Below are 13,199 nucleotides of genomic sequence, written 5' to 3'. Positions count from 1 at the left end.
TCTGAGAACGGCAGAGCAGGTCGGTACCCCGATACTGACAAACATAATGCTTGCACTAGAGCTCCTCTGAACTTTTAGCAGCAGCCTCATGCAGTCATTATAAGCCACAGTAAGTTTTCTCATGCTGTTTTGTCTATAACGACACCACAGGTGTTGTGTTGTATTGCGTGTGTATGCTATCTATCTGCATTTGCAGACACTCGTGAACCCATATCTTCTGGACATTGCCTTGATGAAAAAACAACGCAGCTAAAAGTAATAAGTGCGACAGTGTCGGTGCAGACAGCACACAACTTGAATCTCCAGCAATAGGCTATACGGACCTTAATCTCTCCCACTCCACACCTGGCACCTGCGTCAGCTCTCCTGCACTCGTTCTCGGCTCCCATTTGGCTTAATTTGTGGTAAGCATTTTGATTCATCTCCTCATCATACGAGCGTCGGCAACAAGCGCGAGCGAGTGATTCATTGATTGATTTGCCCTCAATCACTCGGGGTTGTTGGCATTTCATTCCAGAGTCACGTTTGGTAGCCTATACAGGAGAGCCATGCACTTTAGTTTGGTAGCCTATACAGGAGAGACATGCACTTTAGTTGCCACTAAGCTGTGCAGATTACTTGGCCCTTGTTGCAATTCTAATGAATTATCTGCATCTCTGCTCGTTTGTGAAGCGGTACAGTAGCCTAATCAGCTTGACTCTGCAGTGGGCCTGGCAACAGTCTTATAGGTCACGCAATATTAGGATAGCCTATTTAATATGCTATTAATCAGTCCCTCCAGGATTTCGCAGAGTTTTTTTGTGATTATTGCGATCATAAATGCTTGATTTTGCGGCTGCTTTTCTCAAAATTTGCGATGCAATTTGCAACATTTTACGTGTTTTTTGCGGTAAAATTGCGGGAACTGGCAAAAATTGCGGAGTTGAGGAAAAAAATGTGATTTAATTTTTTAATTTTTAATTAAATGTTTTCTTTTCCTCCCTTCATCGTTTCTCTTCTTTCTTCCTCATCCTCAATAATGCTATTATCACTTTGCCTTTTCTCATACTTTTTGCTTAGTGCTTTATATATTTCCTCTTATCCTTATTTCCTCTTCATGCCTTCCCTGTCCTCCTCATCCCTTCCTTGTTCCTTGTTCCTTGTTAAATATTCAAACAACTAGACCCTAAGCTAAATATGCCCCCTGTGTGTGTGTGTGTGTGTGTGTGTGTGTGTGTGTGTGTGTGTGTGTGTGTGTGTGTGTGTGTGTGTGTGTGTGTGTGTGTGTGTGTGTGGGTCTCAAATGCTTCGCGCTAGCAAAGTGGCTGTCCAGTGACAATTTCCGTTTGTGTTCCTCCACGACAGTGTTGCACGGAGTGCAAATTAGTTTGCCTCCACTTTCATGCAAAACATTTGGTAATTGTTTTGCAGTTATTTTTGTTGGCAAATGTGAGGGGTTTGCCCTCCTCATCTCAATGCGATGACGTGTTACGTTACGTCCCATACTCTCGTCACTTCCTATTGTTGTCCCTCGTTCCCACGGCAACCAGGCAAGATGACAGCGCACACATATCTCAAACCCAGGTAAAGATGCGGCATTTTACTAACTTTTTGCGGCGAAATCGCGGGAATTTTGAAAAATTGCAAGCCCCCGCAAATATCGCGGAGTTTGGTTGAATTTGCATTAATTATTGCGATCGCAAAATCGCAATTTCCTGGAGGGACTGATTAATGATTGCATTTAGGTCACACAAGATGAGGCTATTTAATATGCTGTTAATTAATTCATTAATTAATTAATTAGGCATATTTCCAACCGGCCACTATGGCCGTTGACGTTTCAATCTACCGGCTCACTGCACGTTATACCGGCCAAAAGCCTAACGGATCCCTGCAGAATGTCGGTCTCATGTTGGTTATGCTCTGGATGCTGCAACAGAACCCCCCCAGGAATAATAAAGATTTATAGTATTGTAATTGTAATTGTAATATTCTGAATTGTAATTTAGTTGCTATTGTTTTTCCCCATAGAGACTAAAAGTGGTTTTAGTGAGACAGCTTCAAGATGAACATGTTTTTTTTTAGAGAATAAGATTTTTTTTTTTTTTTACTAGTTGTTTTACTGACAATTATAACTAAACTTACTATTATATTAGTAAGTTTGTCGTTTGGATTAATATCTCTCCCTGTCTCTCTCTCTCCCTCCCCCCCTCTCTCTCTTCTCTAGGTCTCTCTATCACTGGTTCTCACCTGATGTGTGGTGACTTCCTGTACAGCGGTCACACGGTCATGTTGACTCTGTCCTACCTCTTCATCAAAGAGTGTGAGTAAACACAGGGTTTACTGCTCTTATCATACTGGTATTGAACCCGTTTCATTTCTTTTGAACAGACAGTACTAGTGCTCCACCTAGTGTCATAAATTGATACAGCATGGCCCTGTAGTGTATTAACCAGTAAACCAGGGATACTCAACTTGCTTTGCCCGGGGGCCACTTTCGTGAAATGATAGAAGGCCAGGGGCCAGTTAATAAACAAACAATATACATTTTTATAACCGATTGTAGGTTTAAGTTAGTTAGGTTAAGTACATACATAAGTGCCTGGGTAGCAAGCAGACGGCGGTATTTGACAATTTAGCAGCTAAATCATAGATTATTGAAAGATATTCCATATTGCAATATATATATATATTAAAATTCCATCGCGGGCCACACAGCGCGCCGCAAGTTGAGTATCACTGCACTAAACCCTAAACACTAACAGTGAACATAGACTTCATGTAGGATGTAGTTAACACATTCACTGCCAGCCGTTTTTTTTTTACTGTAGGTAGCTTCTGCCAGAGGGTTTTTTTGAGGATTCTGGCTCATCTTTCAAGAGCCGAGGATTCTTTTCTGCTAAGATTTTGTGAACACAAAATATCTCAAAAGAACTAATAGAATGTGTGCTTTCTCTGTCTAAAAGAGTTAGTTTGTAGAGTTAGTAGTTATGTAGATATTAGCCGTTGAGTACAGCATGGTTTCAGCGTCTGAGACTGAAAGCTGAGATAATCGCAGTTTTGTGAAATTCAATCAAACAGGCAGAACAGTCACTTTAACCATTTATTTTTGGCATCAGTGAGACATCAGACATCTAAACAATATAGTTCTGAACCCCCTCTCCTTCAAACTCCTCCCTCCGTGGGCGTGTCTCTGGTGGCTTTCAGCAGCGTTTGTCACAAGCGAGTTTCTTCTGCTGCTGCTGCTGCTGCTGCGAGTTTGAGCAGCCTCCCTCCCTGGCGGCCCCCTCGTCGGCGAGTCTGGATGGGGCTGCTCGTTTCTTGGGTTTTCGGTTGAGAGCTTTGATGAAGCTTTGTGCGATTCTAGGCTTTATGCTGCGTGTTTCAAAGTGTGTTTTGCACCCAGTCTATTTTTGGAACCCCCCACCGTTGTGCGCCCGTGTGCACCAGCGCGAAAGCGTTTTCGCCTACAGTATGAGAATGAGGCTCGTTCGTTTTCGGTTGTGAGCTCAGCTGGAATGAAGCTGCTTGCGATTCCTTTCTGCTGGTGTTTCAAAGGTGTTTCAAAGTGTGTTGCACCCATAATCTATTATGCAAATTTGCAATCCCCCACCGCCAGCTCCCAAGCGCGAAAGCGTTTTCGCCAATCCATTTTCACGAGAATGGCTTCCTCACACTGCTTTTTGCTTGGCTTCCTCTAGTCTGGAGAGCACTGTCGCCACTTAGTGGGTCGGTGGAATGGGTTGTACACGTTCGGTGGCTCCAATATTTATATAAGAGATGTAAAAGGGTTAGATCAACGTCCCACCGTTTTTTTTTTTTTTTTTTCGACGAGTTGACTCGTCATTGGCAGTCAACCGTTGGTTTCTGCTTGACGAGTTGACTCGTCAATGGCAGTGAACGTGTTAAGCGCGCCTCAACCTCTACAGCCCAGCAGGCTGGTCTGGTGCTTCTCAGAGAAGGCAAACTTACAATATAGATGATTGGAAGTAATCCAACAGGTACTGGAGCACACAGATCAAGTGTATAATGAAGTTTTTTATTTAACTAACGTTTCGACACTACTGTGTCTTCATCAGAGTTCTTCATCAGAGTTCACTCTGATGAAGACACAGTAGTGTCGAAACGTTAGTTAAATAAAAAACTTCATTATACACTTGATCTGTGTGCTCCAGTACCTGTTGGATTACTTCCAATCATCTATAGTGAACATAGACTCTTTGGCCTTATATCTTTATGTAGGGCTGGCTCTACGACTGCATATGGGCATGCAGGCATCCCCATTAGAGATCCCCATAGTCGGTTAAATGTAGGGATGCACCGATTGATCGGCATGTGACTGGAAGACAGACGGACGGACGGACAGACACGCACACACACACACACACACACACACACACACACACACACACACATGTTAGATATGAAATTCACCCCAACACAAAGATCAGCTCACGGGAAACACTACAGTTGTCGGGTGGCAATGAGGCATTCCTTGTGAATTCTCCTCCATGTTGTGTCAGGAAAGTGGCCCGGCAGTACTCGCAAAGAAAGTTTAAAAAAGTGAATCTGCACAGACGCCTTTCAGCCCAATGTTGTCCTGGGTTAATCAGGAAGCTAGCTGCTCTAGCTAAAGCAGTCAGACCGTGTCAGAGAGACGACAGTCCCTGGCAGTGGGAGGAAACAAAGGATCTCGTGGCTACTCCGATGTAAACAAAAGCCGAATAGCCAATCGAAACTCTGTATGCAAATACAAGAGTGAGCCTTTATTCGGCTTGTTTCCAGGTACTAAAACAACTTGAGTTTTATTTAACAAGATTAACGTATTTAATGACGTGAAAATGTCTTCATTTCATGGATAGTTCAAATAAGATATGGTGTACTACTGTAAAAAAAAGCTAGCACCAGGAAGTGTCACATTTGTGGGGGCTTTCGGGCCTCGTTGAAGAGGCGGATGGCAGTTGGGAAGAAGCGTATGAAATAGAACTGAATGAAAAACTGAGCGGAGGGGGGGGGGCTCTAAGCTCTATATGAAGGTGTGTGTGTGTGTGTTGGGTGTGTTTCAGACTCTCCTCGGTGGATGTGGTGGTACCACTGGCTCTGCTGGGTGCTGAGCGCCACGGGAGTTATCTGCATCCTGATTGGTCACGAGCACTACAGCATCGACGTGGTGATTGGCTACTTCGTCACCACCAGGATATTCTGGTGGTACCACACCATGGCCAACACACATGTAGGTGGACACACACATGCACACAGGCTCTTTATTTTACACCCAACAATTGAAACAACTCTCACATGAGCAAAGCGCATGGTGATTTTACTGCACAGGCAAGATCATGAGATCACAATCACACAACAAATCCACCTTGTCACGCTCCAATCTATGGTTCCCAGATGGTTTTATGTGTTAACAAACCATCAGGCAGCGTCATGTTAAGGGTCATGCGGCAATTGAAACAATTTACCAACAAGAGCAGACCTGGCTCTGGGTGCTTTAACGTGGTAACGGGGGAGAAGCCTCGAGCAGACCTGGCTCTTGGTGCTTTAACAGGGGAGAAGCCTTGAGCAGACCTGGCTCTTGGTGCTTTAACAGGGGAGAAGCCTCGAGCAGACCTGGCTCTTGGTGCTTTAACAGGGGAGAAGCCTTGAGCAGACCTGGCTCTTGGTGCTTTAACGTGGTAACGGGGGAGAAGCCTCCAGCAGACCTGGCTCTTGGTGCTTTAACGGGGGAGAAGCCTTGAGCAGACCTGGCTCTTGGTGCTTTAACAGAGGAGAAGCCTCGAGCAGACCTGGCTCTTGGTGCTTTAACAGAGGAGAAGCCTCGAGCAGACCTGGCTCTTGGTGCTTTAACAGGGGAGAAGCCTCGAGCAGACCTGGCTCTTGGTGCTTTAACGGGGGAGAAGCCTTGAGCAGACCTGGCTCTTGGTGCTTTAACATGGTAACAGGGGAGAAGCCTTGAGCAGACCTGGCTCTTGGTGCTTTAACATGGTAACGGGGGAGAAGCCTCGAGCAGACCTGGCTCTTGGTGCTTTAACATGGTAACGGGGGAGAAGCCTCGAGCAGACCTGGCTCTTGGTGCTTTAACATGGTAACGGGGGAGAAGCCTCGAGCAGACCTGGCTCTTGGTGCTTTAACATGGTAACGGGGGAGAAGCCTCGAGCAGACCTGGCTCTTAGTGGGCATTGGTTCCTCTGCCATGAGCGGTTGTGTTGAATCATGACATGAGCGCGGTGTCTTCAAATGCAAGTAAGTCACAGAATGTGCGTATCGTATCATAGCAGACTGGAGTCTCCACTCTGACTCAGAGCAGGTTAGAGCTGAGAGGAGTCACAGCTTGACCCTTGACCTCATAGTCATTTCAGTTGGCCCGTGTCACATCGTTTTGGGAACAGCTTCCTTTATTGAGAAACTGTTTCAATGCAATTTCCTGTTTGTCAATAAGTTGCGAAAAGAACATTGCAACAGGAAATGTGACAAAATATGAATATTCTGGAGTGATTTTCAGGCAAATATCAAAAATCTTGCATAATAAAAAATAGGGTGGATTCTGTGGCATGGTGGCCGACTAACACATCGATCAACTGAGTATGTTAATGCCACCGGCTGATGTCATACCCACTGATGATGTTATGCCACACAATCGACCAGTGATGTCATACCCACTGATGATGTTATGCCACACAATCGACCAGTGATGTCATACCCACTGATGTCAGGTGGTAGCCAGGGCGATGACGTCATTGTCATCACCGTCGAGTGGTGGACAGTGGTGACTGATGATTCCATACCCACTGATGATATCATGCCCCTATCATCAGTGATGTCATAGACTGTCAACAGTGATGCACTCGCACAATTGTGATGTAATCAATGATTTAGGACAGACATGTCAGTCTATGATATTGTGATCATCAGTGATGCCATATACATTGTGATGTCATCAGTGATGTCATAAATCCTTCCCTGCTGAGGTCGACTCTTTTTCACAGCCCAGCCACCACAAGAGGACGGAAGACCTGCACCAGGTCACCGTTTGGTCCTGACACACTTCTAAAGCCCGTGGCACACCAATCAAACATTCTCCAACAACTGCCAACGGCTTTTGTTGGAGAATGTTTGGTTTCTGTGCCACGATCTAAATGCAGACAAACAAGGACTGAACATGTGCAATCTGACCAAACATCTCCAAACAACGATAGACATTGGTGTGCCATGGGCTTAATTTGGTGTTGCTTTCTGTTCAGGCGCTGCGCCGGGCTCCTAACAACTGCCTGTCGAGGACCTGGTGGAACCCCATCTTCAACTTCCTGGAGAAGAACGTTGGGACGAGCGTACCCCTGGTGTTCTGCTGGCCTGTGGCCCTGCCCGCCTCCTGCACACAGCGCTACAGGATGGTGGAGGGAGGCAGGGACGAATGACCAGAGGAGGGGGGAGAGAGGAGAAGGTAATAATGGAGATAGGATGATGATGATGATCTGATGATGACAAGCTGTCCAGGGATTTTGACTTGTTTCCAGAGATATAAAGCTTAGTTGTTTGTGATATCTTTAGTCAAATTATCTCACTGCACTGGCAGATAATCTTGCTGGTTTTCAACACGTTTCACTTGACACATGCCAAATATGACCTCTTTCAAGAAAGATCTTCATAAAACTTTTACCCCCAAAAATTAAAAAATAAATAGATAATCAAAAAAAGTCTGTTTTGCCTGTTTAAAAATTAAAATAAATCATAAAATGAGCTTGATAAGTGTGGATAAAAGATAAAACTAGAAAAGGTCTTTTGTGTAAAACTTTTTTTTCTGAATCCCAGCCATGTAAGGACAAAGTGAAAGAAAGGACTTGGGCGTGCTATATAAACATCATGGAAGTCTAAACCAGTGCTGACCAATTTGGGGCGCTCTGTTTGTTTTGGCCCGCCACGGATTTGGGGAAAAAAACTTTTTTTTGGTTTAGTTTTTTTTGTGCTAATTTATTTATTTATCCTGGTTGCTACTCCACCCTCTGCCGATCTGGGGAGAGCCGAAACTGGCTCCATGCTTCCTCCGAGACATGGGCAGTTAGCCAGCCGCTTCTTTTCACCTGACAGGGGAAGCTTCACCGGTAGGACATAGCACGTGGGAGGTTCACGCTATTCCAACCAGTTCCCCTCCCTCTGAACATTTTCAAAGTACCTTGAGGATTTTTCAAGTTGTGAATTAAGTCAAATTTCTCTCTTGATTACAAAGGTGGAAAATACAACTGTTTTTAACGGGGTGTTTACTGATTAAATGTTTAAGCTCCCCACAAATGCAGATGTTTTTTTTAATATATATAACCAATTGCAAATTATTACAATTACCAAACAGATAAAAAGTAGATTTTTATATTGAAATGTTATTTTAGATTTAGAATGTTAATTTTCTATAAAACACAATACATTTAAATGTAATTCCACAACGTTTATTTTTGGCCCTCGGCCCTCCACCCAGATTGAGTTTTGGCCCTTCATGGGAAAGAATTTGGGCACCCCTGCTCTAAACACATGGTCCTCAGATAAAGCCACAGCAGCCATGTAAGGAAAAAGTGCCTCCAAATGAGCTGTTTTGACTTTAGTGATTTTGTGACATCACAAAGTAACACTCATTTAATTTGCCTGCTTACAGCGCCGCCCTGCCAACTGAATGTGGAAGAGCAACCTTGTTGTCTGTAGCAGAGCTGCTGTGTAGAATGAAGACAAACCTTGTTGTCTGTAGCAGAGCTGCTGTGTAGAATGAAGACAAACCTTGTTGTCTGTAGCAGAGCTGCTGTGTAGAATGAAGACAAACCTTGTTGTCTGTAGCAGAGCTGCTGTGTAGAATGAAGACAAACCTTGTTGTCTGTAGCAGAGCTGCTGTGTAGAATGAAGACAAACCTTGTTGTCTGTAGCAGAGCTGCTGTGTAGAATGAAGACAAACCTTGTTGTCTGTAGCAGAGCTGCTGTGTAGAATGAAGACAAACCTTGTTGTCTGTAGCAGAGCTGCTGTGTAGAATGAAGACAAACCTTGTTGTCTGTAGCAGAGCTGCTGTGTAGAATGAAGACAAACCTTGTTGTCTGTAGCAGAGCTGCTGTGTAGAATGAAGACAAACCTTGTTGTCTGTAGCAGAGCTGCTGTGTAGAATGAAGACAAACCTTGTTGTCTGTAGCAGAGCTGCTGTGTAGAATGAAGACAAACCTTGTTGTCTGTAGCAGAGCTGCTGTGTAGAATGAAGACAAACCTTGTTGTCTGTAGCAGAGCTGCTGTGTAGAATGAAGACAAACCTTGTTGTCTGTAGCAGAGCTGCTGTGTAGAATGAAGACAAACCTTGTTGTCTGTAGCAGAGCTGCTGTGTAGAATGAAGACAAACCTTGTTGTCTGTAGCAGAGCTGCTGTGTAGAATGAAGACAGACCTTGTTGTCTGTAGCAGAGCTGCTGTGTAGAATGAAGACAAACCTTGTTGTCTGTAGCAGAGCTGCTGTGTAGAATGAAGACAAACCTTGTTGTCTGTAGCAGAGCTGCTGTGTAGAATGAAGACAAACCTTGTTGTCTGTAGCAGAGCTGCTGTGTAGAATGAAGACAAACCTTGTTGTCTGTAGCAGAGCTGCTGTGTAGAATGAAGACAAACCTTGTTGTCTGTAGCAGAGCTGCTGTGTAGAATGAAGACAAACCTTGTTGTCTGTAGCAGAGCTGCTGTGTAGAATAAAGAGCAAACCTTGTTGTCTGTAGCAGAGCTGCTGTGTAGAATGGAAACATTTACAGAAAACAATCAACTGCACCAAAGATGGATATATACCAACAGATCATCTTATCTTATCTTATCTTATCTTATCTTATCTTATCTTATCAAAACAGCACATAGTTAATGAGGGGAGAGACAGAGCACATAGAGAAGTTCCACAGAGGTTGTATTTTATTTTATTTTATTTATTTATTTTTGCAACGTAATTAATAACCTTGTTTTAAAGACCCATCAGACAAAGTTAAATATACCATGGTATGGGACCTTTACATTTTGGGGAATACAATTTGGAATAGAAATTTAAATGTTTAAATGTTTAAATTATATTTATTAAATTATATTTCCTTTTCTTCTTTCTTTTACCTTTATTTATCCATGGTCATCACATTGAGATTCCCATCTCTTTTTCAAGTGGGCCCTGCTCACACACACATTAATCCCTGGAAGCTGGGGGGGGGGGGGGGGGGGAGTGCAAGGGAAAAGGAGCCATAGGGATAGGAAGGTGCTAGAGAGGGATTCGAGTGGTGGGTGCGGTTAGTGACTAGGGGAATATGCTTGGGTTTGGGCGGCAGGCGTGGTCTAAAAGGTCTGCGCTTGTTATACAGATCATATCAGTGTTAATATCAGTTATCGTATTGGCCAAAATGTTCATATCTGAGCCTTCTTCATTAAAATATCTCTCTCTTTCTCCCCCTTCTCCCTCTGCCCCCCCCCCCCCCCCCCCCCCATCCCTGATGTGTACAGAGGGAAAGAGGAGAGTGGAAGGAACTGTTAATGAATGAAAGATGGACCAAAAGAAAGCAACGAGGAAGAGGAGCTGCCATGTTGCCGGTGCTACGAGGTGTTATCTGTACGTGTTGTTCCTGTCATTTCCCCATGTGGGAAGTGGGAAGTGGCTGCAACTTCTCAACTTCACCATGCGTCTTTTGCTTGGCCAGAACATGTGGACAACGCAAAGGAAATCCCTTAACCTTACTCGGCTGGTACAACCTCTGGTACAACCTGACCAATCCTTTGAGTCGACTCGATTGGCTCGCACCACTGACCGTGATACAGGAAGTGGAGAGAGGAACTCATCCAGAAGGTGACACGTCGGCCGTTGTTTACTGTCACCGGCAAAAAACTGAGAAGTCCGGTGGACCAAGCCTTCACAATGTTTAACAGGCGTTGGTGTAATAGAAATGTCCGACCAGGAGCGGGTGACTTTATAGACTTTGGTGTCAGCAGAACTCTTGGACTATTGCTAGGGATATCGAGGCGAAGCGATATCCCGAAATTCAGTATATCACAATGCAAAAAATGTGACAATACAAGAATACATGCTGGTTGTGTTGTATCATATCGTGAGATAATCCGATTTTCCCATCTCTAGTGGGCAGTAAGAACGTTTTTTTTTTTGTCTCACCTTTCTGCTTTTGCCCAATAGGAAACTGCGGAAAGCTTCTGGTTTTGACCAGTACAAAAGCCTTTGTTGTTTCTTCTCCCGATATTAACCAATGAGAAACAGCCTTACTCCTCTCCCAATATCAACCAATGAGAAACAGCCTTACTCCTCTCCTGATATCAGCCAATGAGAAAGAGCCTTACCTTACTCCTCTCGCGATATCAGCCAATGAGAAACAGCCTTACTCCTCTCCCGATATCAACCAATGAGAAACAGCCTCACTCCTCTCGCAATATCAACCAATGAGAAACAGCCTTACTTTCTCTTCTGTCTGTCACCAACAAAATAGAAACTCTGGATGCTAAAGCAGATTGGAAGTGACCTTCTACCAAAGTCACACCCACTTCTGATTTATACGAACCAAGTGATTTCATTCGCCATTCAGTTTTCCATAGACACTTCGTAAAATACTTATAAAGAATAGTTTTACTTGGTCAAACCAATCGATTCAGCTATATTTTGAATCATGAGAGAGCATAAAACATTAAGTTTGGGTCCGAGTGAAATGTTCTATGGTCCTCTCGTAATGTCTATGTAACAAATAATGGCCGATGAAATCCCTTGTTTCGCATGCCAAAACCGGATATGGCTCTTTGCCTCTCGATTTGCAATGCCATGAGGAAGAAGCCCCGCCCACTTTGTCAGGTAAGCTGTGTTGGTGTGTTTACTGAGCATGCTCAGACCAAAGTACCTTCGACAGGAAATTGTGTCTTTAGTCTGTTTTCTTCACCAGATGTTCTTTACGTCAAAACGTTTCTCTGTTGTCATTTCAGTTCTTGGTGGGGGGGAGCGGGGGATGATTAGCATTACTCGCTTAAACCACAAGCTAGCGTATTTACGCTGTGCTACAACAAGCACCGCCCATTAGTTTCAATGAGGTATGCTTAACAGTGCTAACAAGCTGTGTTTAGCATGACAGACAAATGTAGAAGCTTTTGTAAGCTAGCCAAAAGTTTAGGAGCAACATTTACCTGTCTACTTTGCATACCTAGTGCCTAATTAAATTAGCCTGGGTCTAATGAATGTGACCATTTTTCAGTACGAGTTTAATCAATATTGTTGTATAGGTCTTTCTGATTGTTCTATTATTTGTTGTTATTGTCTAACTTAAGTTTTTTTAAGTCAATAGTATTGAGAAAGTGAGCTAAACTTGGTTGTTACTGGGTTTTTTCCCCTGTTGACTCCTGTCTGGATTTACTATTTACAATCAGAAGATGAATATGAATCAAAATAACATTATCAGCTTTGGATATTCTGGCTCTTTTTACCTGCCGTAGATTTAAACACAGTTAAAATGATAGAATATGGGGGGAGGGAAACTCACTATCTGTATACAGATGTTATGTGACACGTCATTTTCATGTTATTGCCACGTCATTTTTGATGTGTTTGAAACTGTGTGGAAGCCATGTCACTGTTATGGGGAATTATGAAAGATATCTGCCTTGTTGAAATGAATGTTTTTATTTCAAAATGCCACATGATGTCCACTATGGGAAAGGTATCGTTACCTGCTCTTCATCTGTTATGGGGAGTTATGAAAGATATCCGCCTTGTTGAAATGAATGTTTTTATTTCAAAATGCCACATGATGTCCACTATGGGAAAGGTATCGTTACCTGCTGTTCCTCTGTCTGTTGGTGTTAAAAGTTGTTATCACTCCACATTGTTCTCAGTTACTGCCTGCTGTATTTTCTTGTTAAGTGTATTTAATTGAAGTTTACTTGAATAACACACGCCACAGTCAGATGTTCGGTTGGATAATAAAAGGTTTACTTTGCATCGAGAGCGGCTGGTGATGATTGATTGATTGATTCATTCCAACAAAGAGAGAGAATATCAGACTTCTGTTAGTCTCGGAAGACAGTCTATCTCTTCCACAATCTTCAAATGTCTGTTAAAATTTGGACGTAAAAAGTTGTCATCTCCTAAAGGAAAAAATGCTTCAGACCAGAGACGCGTGTAAACAAAACCGAGGCAGGTGATTGGAGGAATTAGCGGATGTCCCGCTATTTGGAAATTGCGGGAGCCAACGC

General features: G+C 43.5%; 1 protein-coding gene across 1 annotated transcript in view; it reads left to right on the top strand.

The window, feature by feature from the left end:
- The window catches only part of LOC310780049 (phosphatidylcholine:ceramide cholinephosphotransferase 2-like), a 24,523-nt gene extending 11,586 nt beyond the window's left edge, over window positions 1-12,937 (top strand). Inside the window, exons 5-8 of the mRNA XM_083640587.1 lie at window positions 2,207-2,302; window positions 5,046-5,212; window positions 7,227-7,426; window positions 10,464-12,937. Of these exons, the coding sequence (XP_083496713.1) occupies window positions 2,207-2,302; window positions 5,046-5,212; window positions 7,227-7,400 (437 nt within the window). The 3' untranslated portion in view covers window positions 7,401-7,426; window positions 10,464-12,937. The remainder of the gene's footprint in view (window positions 1-2,206; window positions 2,303-5,045; window positions 5,213-7,226; window positions 7,427-10,463) is intronic.
- Window positions 12,938-13,199: the final 262 nt, after the last annotated feature.

This window comes from Poromitra crassiceps (assembly GCF_964638095.1).
Source record: "Poromitra crassiceps genome assembly, chromosome: 7".
Lineage (NCBI taxonomy): Eukaryota > Metazoa > Chordata > Actinopteri > Beryciformes > Melamphaidae > Poromitra > Poromitra crassiceps.
The sequence above is the reverse complement of the archived record's forward strand: the minus strand, read 5'-3'. Positions and strand labels throughout refer to the sequence as shown.